The sequence below is a fragment of the Simochromis diagramma genome, unplaced genomic scaffold (assembly GCF_900408965.1).
Source record: "Simochromis diagramma unplaced genomic scaffold, fSimDia1.1 OVJJ01000510.1, whole genome shotgun sequence".
In the NCBI taxonomy this organism is placed as follows: Eukaryota; Metazoa; Chordata; class Actinopteri; order Cichliformes; family Cichlidae; genus Simochromis; species Simochromis diagramma.
Window position 1 is genome coordinate 706,479 of NW_024387326.1, and position 24,131 is coordinate 730,609.

At 41.3% G+C, this 24,131-nt stretch overlaps 3 protein-coding genes across 7 annotated transcripts; all 3 read right to left on the reverse strand.

Moving 5' to 3' along the window:
* Positions 1–2,415: 2,415 nt before the first annotated feature.
* Positions 2,416–7,962, reverse strand: spsb3a (splA/ryanodine receptor domain and SOCS box containing 3a). Of its 4 annotated transcripts, none has more exons than XM_040006142.1 (7): positions 7,862–7,962; positions 6,770–6,979; positions 5,100–5,283; positions 4,829–5,016; positions 4,626–4,728; positions 4,410–4,535; positions 2,416–3,837 (listed from the first exon to the last, which is right to left on the reverse strand). In XM_040006142.1, the coding sequence occupies exons 2-7, from the start codon at positions 6,893–6,895 to the stop codon at positions 3,446–3,448; spliced, it is 1,119 nt and encodes a 372-aa protein (XP_039862076.1). In that variant the 5' UTR covers positions 6,896–6,979; positions 7,862–7,962; the 3' UTR covers positions 2,416–3,445. The 4 variants fall into 4 exon arrangements, with proteins under 4 accessions (XP_039862076.1, XP_039862078.1, XP_039862074.1 ...); XM_040006144.1 differs by having other exon boundaries at positions 6,770–6,976; positions 7,731–7,913; XM_040006140.1 differs by having other exon boundaries at positions 7,731–7,913.
* Positions 7,963–8,919: 957 nt separating this feature from the next.
* Positions 8,920–15,173, reverse strand: atp6v0ca (ATPase H+ transporting V0 subunit ca). The gene is made up of 3 exons (XM_040006147.1): positions 14,913–15,173; positions 11,884–12,067; positions 8,920–10,646 (listed from the first exon to the last, which is right to left on the reverse strand). Exons 1-3 carry the CDS (start codon positions 14,986–14,988, stop codon positions 10,442–10,444), a joined length of 465 nt encoding a protein of 154 aa, XP_039862081.1. The 5' UTR covers positions 14,989–15,173; the 3' UTR covers positions 8,920–10,441.
* Positions 15,174–18,827: 3,654 nt separating this feature from the next.
* ypel3 (yippee-like 3) lies at positions 18,828–23,841 on the reverse strand. 2 transcript variants are annotated; one of them, XM_040006149.1, is made up of 6 exons: positions 23,594–23,841; positions 23,414–23,475; positions 21,956–22,074; positions 21,762–21,805; positions 21,136–21,244; positions 18,828–20,468 (listed from the first exon to the last, which is right to left on the reverse strand). In XM_040006149.1, exons 3-6 carry the CDS (start codon positions 22,070–22,072, stop codon positions 20,379–20,381), a joined length of 360 nt encoding a protein of 119 aa, XP_039862083.1. In that variant the 5' UTR covers positions 22,073–22,074; positions 23,414–23,475; positions 23,594–23,841; the 3' UTR covers positions 18,828–20,378. The 2 variants fall into 2 exon arrangements, with proteins under 2 accessions (XP_039862083.1, XP_039862082.1); XM_040006148.1 differs by having other exon boundaries at positions 23,414–23,838.
* Positions 23,842–24,131: the final 290 nt, after the last annotated feature.

Consider the following 24,131-nt stretch of genomic DNA (forward strand, 5'->3'; position numbering starts at 1 on the left):
GCTCATCTGCTGAGATTTCTCCAGTCACCACAGAGCACCTTTAGGATGTTAAATGTTGAATCTACGCCACAATGAACTAAGTAGTTCTGCAGGCAACAGAGGGCCAAACTCGGGACCACTAAGGTGTACCTAACAAAGTGTCTGTGAGTGCAGATTAACACCAGACAGTAAACAAAGGACTTATCGTCATTACTAAAGAACACAGGAGGATGGGGAAGATGAGTGTGCTGTGAGAAATGAGACACAAACAGCAACGAGTCACTGTCAGCTGCAGAAACATTCACAACAAAAACCCGACCTCTTTAACAAGCGCCCAATTGGCCAGCAAAAAACGAAATTGCTGCTACTAAATGAACGAATGGAGCCCATGCTGCATATTTAGCATTCATTTTATTTTCAGCTGAAAATCATGCTGATACAGAGAAAGGCAAGTGAAGGCCCTCACATACAGTATTAATAATATGACACAGTATAGAAGAAACACTTAGAATTTACAGTAAAACAGTAAGAAAAAAGTGCTTTGATGCATCGATGTGAAGACAAATTCATCTGCTGGACCACAATTAACTTCCTGGTGGTTACATTACTCTATATGGAGGACGAGGCGGCTGAAAGACTCAACTAGATGATCTGTGGCTCGTGAGTGATGAGCATGGTCCTCTGGTACTATCCCTGCTGCTCCATAATGACTCCCTAACCTCACCCACTGCCTCAGAGAATGCTTGTGTTGCATAGTACCTTAGGTATTTGTATCACTGTACTGAAACCAGGAACTTTGAGGACATCAGAAACGGGTGTCTGACCTCTGGGCAAAACACTAATGTTTCATTATTATGGTTTGCGACTACAGAGAATCTATTTACATATCTGACCCACATGTCTCACCGTACCCCAGGCTGTCATTCATGAACACTCAAATACTCATCAAGTACTCTCAGCTTCTCTATACTGAAAAACATTTATATACAAAAGTGTTTGTATATATTAGGGCAAGCTGCAAACCACAGCTGCAGCATGCATGTTTACACTTTTATGGTACGTCCCAGCCATCAACAGTATAAAAGATGGACTAAGTGTCTCAGGTCTGAACAGAAGCCACCAGGGGGCGATACCTGTGGTTCCTAAAAGACTTCTGGTCCCATAGTAATCTCTGGGGAAATGCGCCCCCTGCTGGGAGATCTGTAAACACTTTGCTGCAATAGATTTAATGTTCTAAAGAGCATTAAATCTATTTTGTAAATTTGACTCCTTCCACAGTGCTTAACAAATTTCTCAGATCACCTCCCAGTGAAAGGTTTACGCCACAGCTGCCCTAAATTATCAGTACTCAGGATTACCAAAATCCTAATGATTGGATTTTTTTTAGAATATTTACTGTTTTATTTTTTAAAAATCAGAAAAAAATAGCAAAGCACATAATTAATTTTTAACAATATGCCAAATTACAGTTATTTAAGCTTTAGTGGTTGAATATTATGGTTGACTTTTTTATGACTGGTGGTCTGGTAAATTTGTTAAGCACTGCATGTGTAAGAAAGGTGGATTATCCAGGACATGCTCACATGCGCTTTTATAGTCAACTCCGCCTCCTTCTCATTGCACTGGATACCAAAATGCCAAGACGGCAACAGCAGAAATTCTTGGTGACGCTATGTCCATCTTTTTTTTTTTACCATTTATGGTCCCAGGAGATTACTGAAACATAACCTTTTCTAAAAGGTATAATGTCCCAATAATCAATGAATCAATCAAAACATGGCTACAGTCAGGTTTTTGGGCAGTGATGCAGTTTAGGTGATGTTGCCTCCGTCCACTGCCTGAGTGGAAAATAAGATGTAGGCGAGGACATCTCAGGCCCATCCGTGTTACTTTTAAATGGTAAATGGCCTGTATTTGTATAGCGCTTTACTAGTCCCTAAGGACCCGAAAGCGCTTTACACATTCAGTCATCCACCCATTCACACACTGGTGATGGCAAGCTACCATGTAGCCACAGCCACCCTGGGGCGCACTGACTGAGGCGAGGCTGCCGGACACTGGCGCCACCGGGCCCTCTGACCACCACCAGTAGGCAACGGGTGAAGTGTCTCGCCCAAGGACACAACGACCGAGACTGTCGGAGCTGGGGCTCGAACCGGCAACCTTCCGATTACAAGACGAACTGCCAACTCTTGAGCCACGATCGCCATTGAAAATGAGAGAAAAAAAGGATATTAAGTCTCTTGATACGTCTACACTTCAGTCACAGCTTGACTGCTTCACTTCAGATCGACTGTGGTGGTGAACAGAGCCAAAACAATCCTTTTCACAGACTCCTCGACCTGACTGTGCATGGTCTCAGTCTCAATGGTCATTGTAGCAGTAGTAGCACTGAGTCTGTCACAATGATGACACCTTTAGCCAAATAAACCCATATTTGGACAAAGTGAACCGTATTCATATTAAACACATAGTGTGGGAGCGGATTACACAGCAGGAGGATGGATATCTTTCTGTACACAATTTCATATTTCCTATTTTCTGCTCATCCACTGCACTGAGTGGATTTACAACACAGAGCTTGAACTTAATTCGGGGCCAGAAAAGCTGCTTTGAAAAAGACTTTTTTTTAAAAAGAGCTGAATAAACAGACATACCAAAATAATAGCTTGATGATGGATCTAGAAAGAAAGAAACTTTGACTTTTAAAACATAAAAAGTAACAGCAATGAAAAAGTTAAAATATCAGCATTAAAAGGCTACACTAAATAATGCACACAGCTTTTTAGAAGGAAAAAAAAGCTGGAAGCTAGATGGATGATGTCTCCGTGAATGTAGCATATAACAGATATTTTTCAAGAAATGACGATTATCTGATGTGTCGTGAGAGGTGCATGCCTTGCTCAAACGTTATCGCTTTTTTTTAAGGCTAAAAGCTGCAAAGTGCACTCAGGTTCATTTACTGTTAACTTTTAGCATTTAAGGAGCGAACAGTAGTTACAAAATATAGAATATCAGCTGATTCTGAGCAACATAGGAGAAACTTGCAGATGCCATTGAAACAAGTAACAAAGTCCTCTGATAACTCACTGACAACATTTAAAGTGAGAAAAACAGACATTAAATGCAGGATACGGGATGAAAATACAGAAAATTTCTATACAGTATCTGGTTTTTTTTAACCCTCCCCATTTTGATGAACACCACATCCACCCATAACAAAATAACATGGTATATTTTCACCTTTTACTGAAGCTGGCATTAATACTCGACATGTGATGAGCATGAAGAATGGCATGAGAGAAGATCACAGTTTTCCACCGACGTTTAGTTCCCTCCGCTCGACCGCCCTCGTTACTTTCTCCAGACGACACTAATAAAGAAAGCTTGAGGCAGTTCAGTAACACTACATCAGATGCCAAAGGACACTAATGTCTGCCAGGAAAGTAGGATGCGAGTCGCCCAGTCATGTCCAGCGGCATCTCTTCCTCTGACAGGCCTCCGGATCGGACGAACAACCCTCTGAGTCGCTCTCAGAGGAGGACGGTCCTGCCAAGGCGGGGACAGGCAAACGTGAGGACTGCTCAGCCCCATCTGGGGTTTCTTCCATTGTGCCGCAGTTAAGACTGAGCACCCAACCCAGTTTGTTGTGGAGCAAATGACGCAGGCCAGGTGGTAGGGGCAACACATCTAGGATGTCTATACAGTCTGGCACCAGCTGGCGAAGACGAGCACAGCACAGGTACAGCAGGGAGGTGGGTGCAGAGCAGGATCTGATGACCTTCATGCTGCTCTTCGCCGCTGTGGAGCACGCCATTGGATAAAACCTCTTATTCTGCAGCTCTGTAGCAGCAACTCCTGGATCAAGACAGGTGAGAAACCTGTATTATTGAGTTTCAGGAGCACACTGCAGTTCACATTCTTGTAAGATATTACAAGGTCTCCACTAAACAGCATCTGATTCTTATGATTATAAAAGCTCTTTCGCCTTTGCATACAGTTGACCTATTAGGGCTGAATCACACAGGCTTACAAGCTGGTCCACAACACACTGGGAACCTGCAGTTAAAATGGAAAAAGGCTTATGAACTTATAGTGGTTGCTGGAGGTTGCCACCAGTTGCTAGGTGAAACTGGCTGCAAAGATTGGTCACCAAAAACCTCCTTATAATTGCTTTGGTTTCTAGCATTTTCAACTTTTCACACTTTCACTACTTCTTGGAAAGTAGTTGGTGAGTGTTTGCAGATAAATCTGCATCGTCTGTGCAAACTACAGGCAAAGGAAGCAATCTGCTATCAAATAAAGCAATTGCAAGGATGTTTGTGGTTCCAAGCTGTTTGCTGCTCATTTTGTAGACCTGTGTGACCAGGGACAAATCAGAAATAAATTAGTATTTATGTAATCTAATCAGTAGAAAATTTTCCACAAACCTATGCACTTTCGATTTTTGAAGAATGTAAGTGTGCCGTGCCACGTGTCCAGATGAACTCCAATGATGGAACCTTGACCAAAACGTGAGGAGAAGTTCATTTTGTCTCCTTTATGATGCAACAAGCCTGGAAAATGAACAAAACCAATGATGTCTAAAATATAAAAACCCTTTTGAGCAACTACCGTTACATCAGGGGCACTTGTGTTTAAGTTACCAGTGTAAGAAAGCCCCCAGCTGTCTGCATCTTTTCCCAGCAGGCTGCAGAAGGTATGTCTGTATTTGTCCAGATTTACATCAGATGTACCGATACCAACCATCTGCACAGAAATAAATAAACATTTAGGCACAAATAAACATTTCTTCTGCTTCTAGGACAATTTTTGGTGACTGTAAGGAAAATAAGAAGTCGAGCTTTACCATGTCTGTTCCATACACTGGGGACGTCATCTTAATTTCCCAGAAGTGCTGCCCGTCTGCAAGCTCCTTGGAGCCGCGGATTGCAGCTGTACCACAGCTGTATTCAGAGTGGAAGTTCACTTTGCGATTTTCGCAGCTCAGTAATGTTGCCGTTGATCGGCTGTTGGCATCCCAAACCCAATCAAAATCTGAAACATAACGAGTCATTTATTAAATAATAATCAGCATAACAAAAGATGATGTACTGTGTCCTGCCCCAGCTGTCATGTACCTTGGTCATCCTCTCCACAGTGGCAGTCTTTAACCTGGAGAAAGCCTCGCAGACGAGGGTTGTAGCTGGTCTCTGCCTGGGAATCACAACCACAGTAGGACTCTCCGGTGACGGGTACTGCGCTGGGGACCGGTGGGACCATCACTGCTGAAAAGTCTCCCTCAGAGTCTGAATCACTTGCGTACTTTGGAGCAACAATGAAGAAATAAAAAGAGCAAAATGAACTGTCTGCAGTGTTATTTATGCACAGACTTCACTGTCAGCCTACGAAAAAATGCTAAATGGGGATGCTGCATTGGAGGAGGCAAACAATGCTTTCCATCAATATCCTTTCAGCATAGAAACATCTCAAGTAGGGGTGGGCGGTATAAACGGTATACGGTAGAAACGATATAAATTTGGCCAACGGTAGAGATTTTGACTATACCGCTCTACCGTGATAGCGCATGTTGATGGTGTCATCAAGCTGCACCTGTTTTGGTCGAAAGCATTGCAGCGGCTGCAAACAACATCATCTGCAAATTATGCTGGGCGACAGTAATAGCAAAGAGATGAAGCACTTTTGGAATATGGGGAAAGCCAAAAACTGCGCTTCCTCCACTTCCGTACCATTGATTCATTAATGCTGAATTCTCTCGCAGCTGCTCTATTCCCATGTTGTTGCAGTATATTAATGACTAACCTTGTGGATGAATTATCTCAGTTGTTCTCCTGACTGAAGTTTGGTCCGTTTATAGCATCCTGCCATGCAATTGCATTTGTCCCTAACCAGCAGAAACCCTCATGTTAACTTTTATCGAGCGGAAAAAAGTTCGTCCTTCAGCTTCACTGTGCTAATGTTATGCTAACATAGCTGTTTTGCTAGCAATCACGTAGCATATCATTGTATACCAGCTAGCTCAACTTCAGTTTTTTTTTTATTTTATTTAACCTTTATTTAACCAGGAATGTCCCGTTGAGATCAAAAACCTCTTTTTCAAGTAACCCTACAAACGTCACTGCTGTTTAGTTTTCGGTCTTCATTTATGTTGGAAGTGATAGCAGAGCTGTACATTTTAATTTTTTCAGAAATCTCTCAGTCAGAACATGGCATATCATGTTTAGGTGGAAACTAGCGAGCTAACTTCCTGCTAACTTCTAACTCAGTTGAATTTAATAAATTTTAAGTTTTCATGGATGCCTGGATGTTAAACTTAATTGTTACACCTGGTAAAGCAGCAACACTGATCATTTTATTAAAGATTTATTAAAGATTATTAAAGAATTTAGACAGTTTTTAACTCTCAGTGATGTTGCAGTGTTCATTTGACTTTGGGACCTGAAGAAGATGGAGTTTTGGAGCCAGATTACTCCGCAAGGTAGCCGTAATGCTCCAGCAATCCATCAAGCCTACCATTCCATCAAGCTTACCAAAGTCGTACTAAAACATTTTTGACAGATTTCTGCGCCATGTACCACATAAAATCGTTTCGAGGTCAGTAAGCGCAACCAGAATTCATACAAAAGGCGCACTGTCAATTTTTGAGAAAATTAAAGGATTTTAAGTGTGCCTCATAGTGTATAAAATACGTTATACAGAAGAAAAGAATATATCGCGATATATATCGTTACCACACATGCTTCAAATTATACCGTAATATGGATTTTAGGCCATATCGCCCAGCCCTAACCTCAAGGCGATCATAGTTCCATTCTTCACTCTCAGAAGCCAACACAAGGGCCCGGGCATCAGCATCCCTCCGTATGCCTCCCCACACATATCTCCATGCACGACTGTTCCTGCTTCTCCTGGACATGGCAGCAGAGTCTCACTGTAGGAAGAACCTGCCAGTCTGCTGATGTTTAGTCCAGATGTTGGAAGAACAGCATCAGTCCAGCTGCTGAAAGACAACAATGCAATATGATTATCTTGAAAAAAAAACAAAAACAAAAAAACAAGAACTCACATTAACTGAGCTGCTTTTAGTACTGAACGACAGAGGCGTGCATCTGTCTGCAGACCCCGTGTGACGTATAATGTGTATTATTCATATATCCTGGCTTGTCTGTATGGTAACATTTCCTACACCACGCATTTGTAGTACTATATTTTAAATTAATCCTGCAACCCGACCTCGAATCTCATGTTTAATATATGTTATTTAAGAAATTTCAGAAAGCATTTTCAGAGCAGCATTAGCCGTATCCCACTGAAACATCCCCTCTGTATCGGCTAACGCTTACACACATCACCATATTAGCATAGCATAGGCTAACTTTGTCCACAAATAAATTATATCACAAGTAAAAATTATTACCCCCTTGTTTATGTAGGAGACTATTTTTCACAAATAGCAATTTTTTTTAACTAACTAACACAAACAGCTAAAGCTAGCTACCTGGCTAGCCAGCAGAGCCGCGCATGTATGAACATGTTAGCTGGTAATAACAAGGTCAGAAGCACTTTACTGGTCATTATTGATACGTATTTACATTGCAACACGGGAAATACATCTAAGGCACATAAGGTCGCAATTTATCTGATGACATGCATCAAGAAATCGGTCAAACCTGTTTAGGCTAGCTAGTTAGCTTTCGTTAGCTAACCGCTGCTACCATTGCTGAAAAATAAAAGCGAGACGTTCTTATTACCTGACTGTTGGTCACATTCAGTTTCTACATAAAAACCGCTAAACCCGCAAAGACGTCGTCCCTTGAGTGTCTCGTATTACAAGCTAGTTCAGACAAGACAGCGCGCCGGGCTTCTGTTTTCCATGACCTACTTTTCATGAGTGCGACCGTAAACAATAACAGGCAGGCTGAGGAGGAGCTGCGGCGCAGGAAGTTTTCTGCACACATGACAGACTCCTGTCATCATCTCAGCAGCCAGGAGTGACTGGAGTCATTATACTCAGTCGTAAAAACAGCTATCCACCGCAGTGGAGAACATTTAGGGCATTAACATGGTAAAATACTGCAAATTTTGGTATCGATCCGATACCAAGTAAATAGAAGGCCCTTATTGCCGATACCAATAACGCCCATAAAGCCAGCTGAAGGCGAATGCATTGTGTCATGATTTATTGGATGAATTATCATTGAGTTGCACATTTTGAACAATAAATCACAAGTTTTTAACTTTCTACAACTTATTTACTTATTTGACACAACAAAACACACATTTCAGGTTTTCACATATTTTGAAACTGGGTTTTTTGGAGACTCTGAGTGTAAATGTGCCCGCTTAAAGGACTCTGGGTCAGCCTCTGTTAATGGACTTTATAGGTTATAAATTAAATAGATGTGACAGTCAATACAAAAAGGTTCTGACATTTTTCATGGTGCATGTTTGAGGCATGTGCTACATACTGAACTTAGAGGATAGAAACAAACTATTGATCTAATCCGCTAGTATTGATCAATACCAATATCAGTGCTGGTATTGATACAGTCAATAGGATCACTATTTATTCTCGGACTTCATTAAATTTGCTTTGCGTGATAGAAGTTGAACATAATCCTTATTTATTTAATGTTGGGCCTCATCTCAGCTGCTTAGCAAATCCACTGGACTAATAAAGTGTCCGGCTGACTCACTGGACACTTTATTAGAAACCCCCTGTCACCTGCAGAACAGACTTAATTCTTCATGGCATAGATTTTGTCAACAGTCCTCCATATATCCCATATTGACTTGGCAATATCACAGAGTTGTTTGCAGATTTGTTGTGAATCTTCTATTCCACCACCTCCCAAAAGTGCTCTATAAGATTGAGGTGACTGTAGAGTTCATTTGAATATAATTATTTCAGTATCACGTAAAAACCAAAACAAAACAACAAAAAAAAAACCCACACACAAAAAAAAAACCAAAACAAAAAAAACCAGTTTGAGATGATTTGAGCTTAGTGACATAACATCCTGCTGGAGTCAGAAGATGGGCACACTGTGGTCATGCAGGGATGAACATGGCCAGCAACAGTGCTCAGGTAGGTGTTTTACATGATGCTCAGTTATTACCAAAGGCCTGAAGTGTGCCAATAAAATATCGCCAACATCATTACACCATTAGCAGCAGCCTGAATTGTTGATACAATGCAGGATGGATCCATGCATTCATGTTATTTATGCCAAATTCTGATATTACCATCTGAAAGTCAAGACTCATGAGACCAGGTAATGTTACGGACCAGACAGACATTCTTTCCAAAGACCAAAAGTAAATAACTACTTTTATCAATATAAGAACGTGTAGCTGAAACTGTTTGGGGTAAAAATACCCAACATATTGGCCAGTTTTAGATTGCATTTAAATGTTTAGGTATCCGCTGTCTGCTTTCCTTTTGCAGTGTTTGGACATTTCATTAACAGATACACTTTAAAAATAAATACTGGACAGTGAGATTCTGGAGGAGGTTGAGTTTTATTTGGAAATCTGACAGGCATGGCTGAACAGTGAGCGCTCACCTTCAACAAAATAAAACAAACAAATCAAGACAGCAGCACTACAGGTAAACGATACAAGTGTCTGAGGACGTCATATTAAACATAAATCCACTTGCATACATTATGTACTCAGATCATTCACGCACACGCACACACACTGTCAACTCCATATGAACATGTGGACATCCTCCATTAATATTCACACTACATCCAGAGGAATTCCAAGCACTTATAACAATTACCCACAGTGCAATTAATCTAACTATACACAGATAATTTATATATTTTTTTATGTATATAGGGTATTCAATAAACAGTACTCCATTTAGATAGCTTCAAAATCTTCATAGCTGTCCATAAATAGTGAAAAAAAAAGTTTCAAAAATGGTCCCAGAAAAGAACATGAAAAAATAAAATACTGGTGTTCACGATATCTTCAGCAGTCTTAAACAGAGGTTGACAATATAAACCACCAACAAAAAACAAAGAAACAAATAAATAAATAAATACATAAATAAACCAAAGGAGGGGAATGGGCAGAGGGGGGTAAATGTTGATACTCACACTCACAGCACAGACTGGTTACTACATTTACTGGGGGGCAGGGGGGCTCTGGATCACTGTACAGTTTAAGATCAGACAATAAATCAGGCAGACTGTCCACACATCATCCCACAACACACAGTACATGTTCATGCCCGTTCTGTACGCACAAGACCTGACACAACTGGATGGCTTTAAACAATATGGATAGAAACCTATCTGAGGACAGAGCTATCAAAGTCGAACGCCAATGTGTTTCTGTCGCCATCCCGTCCTGTCAGACCCACCGGCTGTAATGGAAGTAGGTGAAAATCTCCTATTTGTTCTTGCTGCTCTGATGTGGAATGAATGAGATGGTGGCATGATGGAGACACTTATTTTGTAGATAGGATGAGGGCCACGATGAGCCCGTAAAGACCCAGCACCTCGGCGAAGATCAGGATCAGGATCATGCCCACGAACAGCCGAGGCTGCTGAGCGGTCCCTCTCACGCCGGCGTCACCCACGATGCCGATGGCGAACCCGGCTGCCAGGCCGCTCAGGCCAACGCTCAGACCGGCACCGAGATGCAGGAAACTCCTGTTGAAGAGAAGCAGTAGAAAATACTTGTTTTGTGAAGTTAGGAGCATTCACAGCCTGGTTCTGCCACAGGTTTCTTCTGTTAAAAGGGAGTTTTTTCCCTTCCCTCTGTTGCCAAGTGCTTGCTCGTGGCAGTTGTTTGATTGTTGGGGTTTTCTCTGTATTATTGTAGGGTCTTCACCTTAGAATATAAAGGGCTTTGAGGCGACTGTTTTGTGATTTGGTGCTATAGAATTGAACTGAAACATCTTTTTTGTCCATAGGTTAGAAATACTCAGTGAGTTTTATATGTAGCATCAAGTTGTGCACTGAAACTATGTTCACTCCTCTCTCTTGTTCCTCCTTTTAAACTTGCATGAAAAAATATGAAAGAGGGTGCAGAGATGAGCAGTTTCACTCTACATGTTTTTGTTGTTGTATTTGCTGCTTTTTAGCAATTCTAACCAAAGGTCTGAATAAAAGCGCTGAATTCTGAAAAGAACAAGCCCAGTTTCGAATCTGCAATCTTTCTATGCATTATTAATAACTGGACTACATCAAATGGCTCAAGTCTTCACAGAAAGTGGCATGTTAAGGACTCGCCTAGTGGTTAATATGCATGCCCACTTAGGTTTTAAAAACAACAGGAACAAATAAAATTCAACCCTGGCTGATCTCCCCAGAGAAATGTCCTCATCAGGGCTGCTACATAAATAATGTCAGAAGACCATTTGAAGTGCTTTCATACACAAAAGTGAACGCCTGTTTACGAGCATGGCGCTGTGTTTACAGTGAAAATAGTACACCTTGACTGCACAATACTAGTTTGGTTTGCCTGCCCACAAACACTGTGCTGTTGAGTCTCAGCAATATCACAAAACTGCCACCAGGAAACAAGTCATGATAAGCTGACTGAGACCTGCCCAGCAAAACAATGAAGAGCCAGATGAAACAAGTGGACCATGAAGGTGGTTAAACAGTAAGCTCAGGTCCCACAGGTTCACTTCTTTAAGGAGTTGGCAGAGATTATAATAGAGCTCAAAGGCCAGAGATACTCTTTTTAAAATGTTGCTATTATCTGATATCTGATTATCTGGTTTACAATTAAGTTGTGTATCTAAACAATAACTAGAGAAACCCAACTCAACATGATCTTGAATAACACGTTAGACACAGACAATGAAATTCAGATTGTTATTTTACTGTAGCATCACTATATGACAAACAAAGATCCTTATGTATGAGAAGTTTATCTTACTTGTAAAGAGAGACTCTCTCAGATATGTTGTTCGCTATCAGCACAGCCACCACCAGCCCGTAGATGGCAATGATACCTGCCATGACCACAGGAATGATAGACTTCATGATGAGCTCTGGCCGCATCACAGACATGGCAGCGATGCCTGTGCCGCTCTTTGCCGTCCCATACGCTGCTCCTAACGCTGAGAAAGAGAGACGATAAATCTGCGTTAATGAAGCAAAGCTCTGAGTTTTATCTTCTGAGGCACGTTGCAGAAAGGATGAGAAATTCGACTGACAGTTCTTTCTTGCATTTCACCTACTTTTTAGCTTTCCTCACAAACCATCTCAGAAAAACTGCATGAAAAATGTTACAAGTTATTAGACTGTGAAGTCTCGCTACGCAACACAACACCGCCCACTTCACTACTTTATGACTCTTTTCATGACTAATAATGCCACCGATGGGCGCTCGTCCAGCAATTTTGCCCTCCGCTCTGCTGTCACCTCGCATTTCACTGATGCCCGCTCGACTCGTCACGCTGCCATGAATGCTGCACACACCAAAATATTACAGTTTATACGTCCACAACAACTCTGCAATACACCCAGGCATTTGCAGGAATCTCAACCTGTTATTTTATCTGCATTTCCTGCTGCTGTTGATCACAAACTGCCTCTGCTTCTTTATCACTGTCTCCTATTTGCATGCAATTTCATTTGTTTTGCATTAGAAACCCCTTTGTGTTCACAGTAAACGTGTACTGTGCAAATGAAGACCAGAAAAGTGAGCAGCATCATCTAAAAATTATGCTTACTTGTGATGATTGAGAGGTGATGAATGGGCTGTAACTATTGACAGAGCTGTTCTGTATTTTAATAGGTTGTATCTTTAAACTAAAGGGGATTTATGCATATATTTATTCTGTGCTCAGTATGATTTTTACAATCCCATCACATGCACTTAAACAGCTGCATGAACATTATTATTAAATACAGAGTGGGTGACTTGCAGGTCAGCCCCTCTGATCAGAAGGCGGCAGAGGTTCTGCCACAGAGCGGTGGCGTTCACATTTCAAATGTCTTTAATCCAGTGCATTCAGGCGCTGTTCTTCAACACCTGGAGTGCGCAGATCGGTGCCGGGCAATTCCTCATCATTACATGTGACTTTGCTGGCTGCGAGCAGTGAGCAGCTGTGAACACGGCATGTCTGCAAAGAAGACTCGCTCAGTGGGGTGGATGAATAAATAATAATGGTACAATAGCACACAGCTTTCCTCACTTCCCACTTGCTTGGCTGTGCAGTCACATTTACAGGCAATGGACTTCTCTGTAATATCCACACGCCTTTTGCAGTGAGATGTGTTGGATATGACGAGGGTGTTCAGCTACACAGGTGAACCATTTTCTTAAAAGTAACATCGGGGCTTCGTGTCTATAAATCGTGGACTGGATAAACAAAGAACAATCATACATCTCAAGTTGGCATTTTACTGAGTGTGACAGTAATCAAACTCAAATAATGAAGCTGTATGAAGGGGCTCCTAAATGCCTGTGGTGTGTAAAATGATGGGTTACTGAAGTGCAACCAATGCACAGTTTGTGCTGAAGTTAGAGGACACCCAAGGTTATTTTTTCCTCCCAAAACGCTTTTAAATACTTTAAGGGTCACTGAGAAAGAGCTAATATTAAACTTGATGTCAGGCTCATTAAACCGAGTTGTGATTAAAAGCAGGCCAAAAAGCATCAAAGGTTGAAGAGCTAATATTTATAAGAAATATTATTTAATTAATAATTTTCCCCATACTGCTCCAAGTTGTCTTTACGCAGCCTGCAGAAAACGTGAAAGCCTAAAAGAGAGCAAAGGTCACACAGATATGCACAACTTAAGCAGCAGGCACACCTCAATGTGTGAGGAAGTCTGTAAACTAATTTAGATTGGGTGTTGGCCACGACTTCACCAGTCCACATTCATGTTGTTGCCTTCTAAATGTCAATGTAAAATTCAATGCTTACATCAGGAATTAAAACAGGCTGATCATGCTCAAAATGATCCTTTTGGTGGGGTGATTATGAACATAAGCAGGATTTGTTTGCATACAGTTAAGGTAAAGAGAGTGTTACTATACATAACAGGGGTGTATCCTTTCTCCTGCTATTTTTGGATATAACAATCCCCCCAATTTAAAAATCAGAGTCCCGAAAACCCTATTTGGTGGGTGAGATTTTTTTTTTTTTTTTTTTTTTAAATACGTCCACACATCCAGGGCCAAACAACACAGTTTGAATGCTACAGCCATTTCTGGGCTAATGTTAAATATATGTTGCTGTTTCATCAGTGCAAAAATCAGTCTGTCACGAACACAGTCGCTTGCATCAGCAAGAATTACCATCACTTGATTGGCTTAACTTGGCCAAAAAAAATGTCTCCCACCAAGAGCACACTGTGAACCTTTCAGTGGGTGTGCTCCACACTGCACGACAGGCGGTGCAAATGAATGGGTGGGTTTCCCCCTTTTAATTTCTCCCGCTGATCTTTAGGCCTTCGATGCTGCCTCCTCTCCTGTAACACAGGAGCTCATTTAAACCAATAAAACCTCGGCAACCTTTAGCGAGGATGCCATGTTTCCTCCATCAAGATCTCTGGCCTTCCCGTTTCCGTGAAATAACCCCATTATGGCAGATTACAGATGGCCTGACCAGGTCAGCTGCCACCTCCGTTGATGGGTGTGCGTCACCAACCAGCAGCAACCGGGACACATAGTTACAGCCTGGCTCACGCAGAGGGAGGCAGCCTGCAAGAGCAAGGTGAGGACAGCAGCTTGATGTCGATGGAATCCCTCCCCCTTGCCCTCGCCTCTCCTTCGCAACGCATCCCCTGGCAGGTGTGCGAGTCGAGAAAGCGCCGGGGCTTCTCTACGCTCAAACCCTGCCGCTGGTTGATCTCTAACATCACCCACGAACTCAACACCTGGCCGAGCTAACCAGCCGTTAGCGTTATGACAGCGAAAACGAGGATGCCAAGATGAAGAAGCTGGTGTAGTTACCGCTGAAGACCATGGCCGCAGAGGCACCCATCACGGCGAAGAAAGGCGAGTACTCGGGGCTCTCCTCAGAAGACATTCTCGCACTTTTTCCTCAGGGCGATACGGCTACGGAGCAGACTGACTTCTCGTCAGGGTTTCCCCTATCCCACCTTGGGCTTCCGGGCAACTTAGAACACTAGGAGGGGGCGACAACGTAGCGGACAGCAAGAGGACCGGTGTAGAAGAGGGGAAAATGGCGAAACGGAAAAAGTCACGTGGCCAACCATCCAGGAAGGTTCCATTTAGAGATTTTCCCGGGCGGTAAGGGAGTGGGGTGCTCGACACAAGCAGACACTAATATAATATAACCAATAATACAACTGCTGATTAATACATACACATTGAAACATATTACATAATAAAATATCGTTTGTAAATTCAAGGCAATTGAAAGTGAATTTCAAATTGATTGTATGTCACATAATGCATTTATTACTACAACATGCTATATGAGTTTTTTTGCCCCGTCCATGAAATATGGTACGCTCTGCTGCTGCTGCTGCAAGCTGCACTGACTGCGGTTGAAACGCTAGTCGTCACTGCAAGCTGGCGTATTAATTATTAGGTTTAGAATAAACAGCAGACTCCACCAAAAGCGGCGTCTTTACCCTATAATTTAAAAATACAACAACAAATAAACAGCTTAATGTGGACACAGCGAGAAAACACAGTAACCCTGAGTCCATATTAACCATTAACGCCATCCATCTATCCTCCAGCACAGGAGCCTACAGGGCATGTCTGTGGTGTGCTGTTTTCTGCAGGGCAATACCTTTCAGGGAAATTTGGATTTAAAATAAGAGCAGAAACTCTTTGGGAGACCAAATATCAAATAACTACTCAAGAAACTAAGCAAAGCTTAAAGATGCACCCCGGAGTCGTCATTTCAAGGTGACACCAACATGAAAATGGGTGTTTCTTATATCAGCTAAAGGGGTCTTCCACCCCAAAATATAGACTTACTCAAACTTTGATTTTAGTCATCTTTAAATTTGATCAGATACTGATTAAATGTATGTTTGCTGTGATTAAAGAAAGATTGTTCTGCAAAATATTTTGTTACTTTGCCATGATGAATAATAAAGTTTGAGCCAAATCAAATCAGCTTAATCACAGTAGCTTGTTTTACTGATTTTACTGCTGTATTCCACTGAAGGGTCAGAGATGAATCTGTGTCGATCACTAGTAAATGTTCACATATTTGAAGCTGAGTTTAAATCCTCATGAATTTCATCCTCTTGAAAGCCATAAGTGTCTTAAAAGCAAGGCATTAAAATTCTCTTCTGACACTTTTGGTTCAACCTTTTTATAAAAACACATTCATCGGTTTAAATGGTGGAACATTTTTAACTCATGGTGATTTTGATTTCCTTCTCATCTAAAAGAGATGTATGACTCAAGCAGCATTCAGCACCAGCTAAAATTTTAGATACCGTTTGTAAGTTAATTTGCTAAAACAAACAAATAAATAGAAAAAAAAATAAAAGGAGTAGTGCACATCTTGTCAATCCAGCACCTTCCAGCTCCACCCCGACTTTGCTAGGTAGATTTAACGTATTTAGTCTCCCAAAGGATGTATTTTATTTCCTGAATTATTTCCAGATAGGCGAGTGGATTCATATGTGGGCTTACCTCCCACTGCACAGCTTTTCTTTATGGAAACTTGTATGATGCAGTATAACTGAAAATTCAGGAGATCCTTGAATTTGTTCACTTTTCTCACATGAATCAAATTACAAAACACTCACAGGCATGAAAAGGTGAACACATAGCAGCTGAAATTGTACTGCACACACATGACTGTCAGCAGCCTCTCCAGCAAAGGATTAGCTGTTGGAGCCCATTCATGTGACACGTGTGTGTGTTTAACATATGATCACCGCCTCTTTACATTTTTATTCTCTTTAGGGAAATGTGATCTCCCTGGCAGGTCCAATGCTAGCTCGCTGATAGAGTAGATTTCATTTTAATGCTTATTTGTGCAGTCCATCAGGTCTTTTGTACACAATCATTAATCACACAGTTTGTGTCTTAAATTGAGTTCATCTGCTCATTTGTATTCTATTTTGAGATGTGCAGGTAAACAGTGTGTTACTGCAGCAATTACTCCACTTAATTAGCCCACAGAAATGTGTAAATGTCTACAAATATTTTTAGATATTTTAAATCCTTTATGGAATAGATGTCTGAATTCTGCAGCAAAACAATTCAAATTTAAACATTTTAAACTACAAAACCAGTTGTGTCCACAAATTGATTTATTGCAGAGTTATAACATGCCTTAAAGGTTAGAAGTTAAAGGCACTTAAATGCAGTGATGATGCTCTTAGAAATACTTCGTATCATTGTGTTTCTTTATGAATCCCCCTCGCACAAAGGTTAGTGAATAAATCCAGCTGATATTTTATGTCACCAGCTCTCATAGAGGTATATTTTTGGTTTTTTGAGACAGGCGCAGGTTGTTCCAAACACCTCTGTGAGCTCGCCACAGTTCTGCTGTGGATTTACTGTATCAGCGTCTTCTGTGTCTTCATGTAATCCCAGAGATCAGGGCTCTGTGGAGGCCAAGCCATCTGTTGCTGGATGAAGCTACTTGTTCCTCCTCACAGCTGAACACAGTGCTTTATGCCTCTGGCTGTATTTTTGGACTCGCTGTCATGCTGTAAAATAAATCTGGGTCTGATCGGATGGCACTGAAATGAGAGCGGTAAGAATTAAAGGTGATAAAATCTCTGCACAGCACTGGTGTCTAAACATAACTACACTACAGCACCACCTGCTGGCTGACTTCCAGCACCATCTGTTGGCACAGAATCGGATTTGTTCCACAGACGGCGAGAGCTCCGCTGACATGCGTAAAAAGACATTTTCTTAAAAAGCTGCTGTTATGTCATAAAAATGCAGCCACATCTGAACGGTTTCTGAATACAAAGGAATTTGAGCCGTAAATAAAGGCAACACAACTATTATCAGCATCACTAATAGGTGCAACTATTTAAAGTCTTTTAAATTTGCATTTTCATTTTAATATCACTATTTATGAAATTAGAGTTAAAGTAATGAAAACTGTTGACTTATTATTTACAAAAATGTAGTTTTAAAGCTACGCAGGCCAATCTGAGTCCTACCTGTTTTTATGCAAATAAATCAGATTTAAAGTGATCTGCTTTGATAATAAGCCTGCTGGAAAACCTATTCTCTTGTCCATAAATGGTGCAACATTTGTTTGTGGGTTAAGCAGCAGAGATGAGTATGTGAGTTGGACCAATAAAAAGCCTGCTAAATCTTCTCTGCCAATGCCAAACAGCTCATTCTGCTACTGACTCTGGTTTGGTGTTATTTATTGGATTGGATGATTGAAGTCTGAAGGAACAAAACATGTTAGCAATTTATTAATTTAACAAATGGGGGAAGAAGTATTAATTGGCAAAAGAGTCTGGCACCTCCTCCTCATGCTGGTCACAAACTGCTGTGGGATGGCATCCCATTCTTCAACCAGCATTCGTCAGAAGTCAGCCAGTGTGGTTGTGCCAGACCAGACCTTAGATTGGCTGTGTGCTGTCTGTTCCAGGTTGTCTGGGTAAACAGCCATCGGCCAGATCATTTTGCAAACCTTGACTGGACACCCGCTTGAAGTTGTCCTATAGCATAGCCCTATCCAGATCAGTCAAACATGCCATGGTTGGAGCAGACACCAACTGACTGCTGTAGCAGGGTCCCCGCTCACAGTTGCTCCTAATCAAACAGCAATGAGCCACCTGCAGTACCAGAAGCTCAATAGCAGAAAAAGCTGTTTGGCTTTGACGAGAAGATTTGACTATTTTATAATGGGAACAACTCACAAATGTGGCACCATTTAAGGGGCAATAAACAGGCTTGCAAACAATATAAGATTTATTGCAGAGCATTGTTACAACAAAGAAATAATGGAGCAAACACAAATTTACTTACTTTTTATGCCAAAGTTTGTAAAGAACCACTTATGGAGATGATAAATAAATCAGGTTTGTTCTTAAAGCCACAGGGAGGCACTAGAGATGGATCAAAGATTCACGAGCTACTCAGTGTAAACTAATCCCTGGTGATTAAAAAAAGGACTGATCTGACTCTCGCTACCATCAATAATATAAAATGACACCAATACAAGATGTGTGACCTACAGAATATGCCTAAGTGAGTACTTTAATTCTTCCTTTTTATTAGTTTCCCACCAAAATGGACAATCAAAAGCTACTTTTACCTTTGGCTGTTTTATGAATTTGGCCCTCACTTTTGTGTTGTCTCAGCACTTTGAACAGAAACTTTCTCAGGCTGTGTTTTGTCTGGATTTGACCACAAAGAAGAAATAAGCTTGATGAGAAAATCAGAAGCGAGATAAGATGAAACACCACAGCACAAACAAAAGTCTTACTGGCATACTGTATTTTAATGAAATATCAGGTTAAAATAAAAAACACTTTAATGAAAGAAGCAGACATTAAAAAAAAAAAAAAATCACCATAAATATGCTACATTACCCAAATCACACTCTGCTCTAGCACAATCTAGGAAATCTAAGGGCTGCTTTAGTGTTAGGTCACAAACATATGAAGGATCCGCATTAAGAGTGAAGATATCCCGAATGTGCAGTGGAAAATCTAAATGTGAATCAACTCCAGATCAATGCTTCTCAACACTATCCAGCTTAAGACTTATGAGCAAACACTGCACTCATACACATTCCCACCCAAACACACACTAAAAGGTAGACCTTCAAGCGGAAGACTTACCCCAGATTATGAATTACAAGATGTTTGTGGGCTTTTTAGGCAAAAATATGAACAAGTTTTACTAATCTTAAAAACATTAACTCATAAAAAAAAGCCCATCCCACTTCTCTAAGCGTTCCCATACCCTCACATCAAAAAAAGAAGGGATCTCTGGATTAAACAAGCCTAAATAATTCACTCAGTTTGGGTCATTTACATCTAAATATGCACCTTAAAGTCAAAAGGAAAACCCAAATACCTGCATCCAGTGTTTAAGATCAGATAATTTGACTTGCACCGGCCTGCCCACCACAGGGCGAGGCCGTTTCAGTGGTTTAATCGCTAATAGGCGTGCTCAAAATGTAACACCAACTGGTGCCCCGTGTGACTACATCTCCAAGTTCTCACGCGCAAACCCCGCACTCATTCAGTCCATGTCCTCCTGCACAACTAGCACTTAGGACAGCATTATCAGCAAATGTGTTGTCGTGCTTGCTGGAAAAAAAGGAAACAAAACACGAAGAACAGATAAAGATAAGGCATCACATGCTATTCTTGGCAAAGCTGTATGAAGTGAAAGTGTGGCACAGCGATGGCTCGAACGTGGGATGAAGAAGCTACACTGGAACCGTTTTCGCAACTTGTGAAAAAGTCATGACGAAAGACGAAGATTTCCCTCTCAGTCCCAACCGTTGTCCTTTATCATGTGGGACAGCTCGATGATGTACTTCCCCTCCTTGTACTTCTGACTCAGTTCAAAGGCCTGTTCCTGCAGGAGGAAGGTGAAAGGAGTTGTTAGAAAGAGAGAAAAAGTTAGATGACAGATGAAAGAAAGCTGTAGCTGCCATGATGTCTGGTTAGTGGACAACTAATCTGACATCTTGCTACTTCTTAGAGTGACTTTTAGCAAAGCCCAACCCCAAGTGAAAACACTGCACAAACAAACAGTAAGAGTTTGTCAATCAGAGGGCAGCCACACCCCGAAACATACCCCACTTTGCCGTTTACTCCTAATGGAGATAATAATTCACTAAATGAAGAGCATGTTGTCTTAATGAAGGCTTTAAAACAGCGACAGAGACCATAAAGTCATCAGGGAAAAGTTTACAGAAGTAATAAATCAAGAGAGAAAACAGGTCATTTTCTCATGTATTTCTTTACAATTTTTGCAGTTCATGCATTAATGCAGACAGTGACATTCACATAACAATCACTGGAAAGTCCAGATGTTCTTGATTACATCACTGCTTTGTTGTTTTTGTGCACATTCTGCGTCTTACAAAAATGTCCCAAACGATTTGTGCGATATGTATAAAATTCGTCATGGCAACAGAAAAGTGTGTGTGGACGTCTCAGTGAATTAAAAAACAAAAAGCCTTTAAGTGATTTAAAGATGAATAATCCTGCACTGCATTTGCTGGAGGACATATACGTACATATTTCCAGCCCAACGTGGTGTGACAGTTTTCGCAGTAGATGTCGGCCACAGCATGAAGTCCCGTGAGCAGCAGTCTCTCCTCAGCAGGGCCGCAGCCGACATTGACCCTGAAGACAAAAGCATGGACACAATGTGATTAAACTGTTCTCTTCAGTAATCACTCAAGGACAGCCTCTCCTGCACAGCTACAACCTCCTTTAGGAGAAAATGTTAATGAAACCCTACTATTCAAAAAGGGCTGCACCTGAACAAATTAAGATTTAAACTGAGTGGAGCTGGTAGGTTAATATTTAAGACGCAAACAGTGTGTACTCCTGACCCACTAACCCCGGAAGAACGTGAGCTCACACACCTTCAAAATCCAAACTAGAGCAAATCAAGTTGTCCGTTCAGTGTGGTTTGATCAAACAAGCGCGATACTAGAAATGTGTTTTCACCGAGAAATAGACTTTTTATAAAACGATTTGCGTGAAAAAATAACATTTTTGCACAAAGTGGCTTTAAAGTTGTTGTGAATACAAGTGAGATGTGAAAAACAACAACAGTTCCCTCTTCTGTCTACAGGAGAAGTGAGACTGGAAACCGAAAACAGGAAAAACCTGCTTTTTAATAGTTGATACTTACACAGAGTTGAAGAGGTAGGCTCGGCCCTGGCTGCCTTGGAAAGACTAGGAGACAGGGAGGAAAAATATAAATTAGAGACAGACTGCAAACCCAACTCTGATATGTCTCAGATGCAACTTTCTAAAATAACCATGAAGCAAATGTGCATGCCATCTGACATGATTATCAACAAAAAAGACAAGCGGCATACAGACCTTGGAGATAAGATCGTCATGATTGGCCAGATGGGCGCGACAGTGCACACAGCTGTAACGGCGGTGGCAGGAGTCCAGATACGCCTGGAACGTCTTGGCTTTTGTCAGCTTCACCATGTCTGAGCAGGATCAAAAACACAGAGAGAGACGAGGTTTTTTTTATTATTGTTTGTATGATGAGTTAGCGATCTTGGCACACAGTTCTTCCATCTGACTAACCATAAACAGGATGATTTCTTTCTCATTTGAATTAACCGTAGCCCCATCACAAGACTATAAAGCTTCACCCTAACGCAATGTGACACAAAGGTTATTAAAGTTAAGCCAAACTAAAAACCAAAAGCAGGACGTTCCTTCCATCTTCTGTCAGACTGTGTGCAATAGTCTATATTCCATCTTGCTGTTAACCACTGCACTATGCAATGTCCCATGCCATATATATTTCTATATGCACAGTGCACATTTTTCTCTATTGTTGTAGAGTATTATTAATAAAGGTTATGTTATAATGCTGGATCTACTTATTTTGTTCCTGTTCTATTCATTTTGCTGCTATAATGATGTAATAACGTGAATTTTTCACTTGGGGGTAAAAGTCTATCTTATAAAAAGCCCATTGTCAACACAACCAGCCTGATGAGGTTTTTCGTATTAAGACTTAGGATGCCTACATGACTTTCAACTGCCTTCACAAAGTGCTACTACTGTAATCTCTTCAACCAGGCCCCTGATAAGTAGCCCCAGTATTATAATAACTACAAAGAAAACTAAACTAAAATTGAGCACTGTCAAACTGCAATGAGGCTGGACCCAGAGAAAATCTGTTAATCACCTGATCAGATGTGGTCCAGAAAAATCTATGACCAAAGTCCTACTATTATACTGACACACCAAGTGAAAATTGAAAGTCAGCACTATAAAGGTGTGACTTACTCCCTCAAGCCTTTGCATTAGTATTTAACAATTTGGAGTTTGTAACTAACAGTTTGAGCTATCTAACATCAAGGTTTTAAGGTCATTCATCCTTAATGAATGAAAGCTATCTGGGTTGGACTCTTTGTCAGCTTCAATCATGCATCTTCTTTTCAATGATTAAATGTATGATGGCAGAGGGTGACTTTACAAGGTATGGATGCATTGTTAGCTGAGACTAGTCAAAAATAACAGGTTAGTTAACCAGACAGCTTGCTTCCTGGTTTCTAATAGTTGGCACAAATAACCCTTGCTTAGATAAATGCAGCAGTTAACCCAAATTCAAGGACTGTACAGGCACTGTCCGTCTACCAGTCAACGTAAACGGACTGATGGTGCATCTGCCAGCTGCAGGAGTAAACCGGGCCACTAGCTCTGCTTTGACCTAGCTTAGTGTGTTAGCTAGCCCGCTAGCTCCGCACTGTCAACACACAACAGCAGCGCAGATGCGCATTGCAGGACATTTCTCGGCGTCCGTCCACTCACCTAAAAACACCGAAGCTCCTCACAGTGTAGACAGCGGACTGGTGTGGCCGGCAGCTGAAAAACTTCAGGTAAAAGGCAGAAAAACGGTCAGTTTGGTGAGAAACGATCGACCACGCGTTGGCGGTTCGGACACACAAAAAAGGACAGACAGCTCTGGCTGTTGAAGCGGAGCCCGTTTACCCGCGTCTCTCTTTTGTTTTTTTGAACCAGAACCAGCGCTCAAAGTTCCGAAACGACCTTCTTTAAAAGTGGAGCTGGACGCCGACAAAGCTGGCAGGCTGACAAGGAGCGAAAGCAGCGACCTCGGCGGGAGGAAAAATGCGATTTGTTTATGAAAACACGCATAGGAGGAAGTCTGGGTAGTGCAAAACAAATCCCCGCTGACCAATCAGAGCCTCCGAGTGACGTTAGAATGTGGGTCAACCAATCAGATTTCATCTTACCGGGGCCTTTTATGGCTATCGATTTGATCGCTGTTTGGTAGCGTTTCATAAATGCTGAAAGTGTGTTATCATCTCCGGCCTGTCGGACTGGGATTAAAAATAATTTCAAAAACAAGCATAGTGCTTCTGTAGAGATCAGACCAATAAGAACAAGAACAACATGCTAACCTGCTACTGTGACAGTTTCCAGGAGTTCTTGGAATATGAGCCTGAGGGAAGGGTTTTATTTGTTGTGGTTTCTTGACTGCTCCTTTGCATGTCCTTTGCCTTTTCTT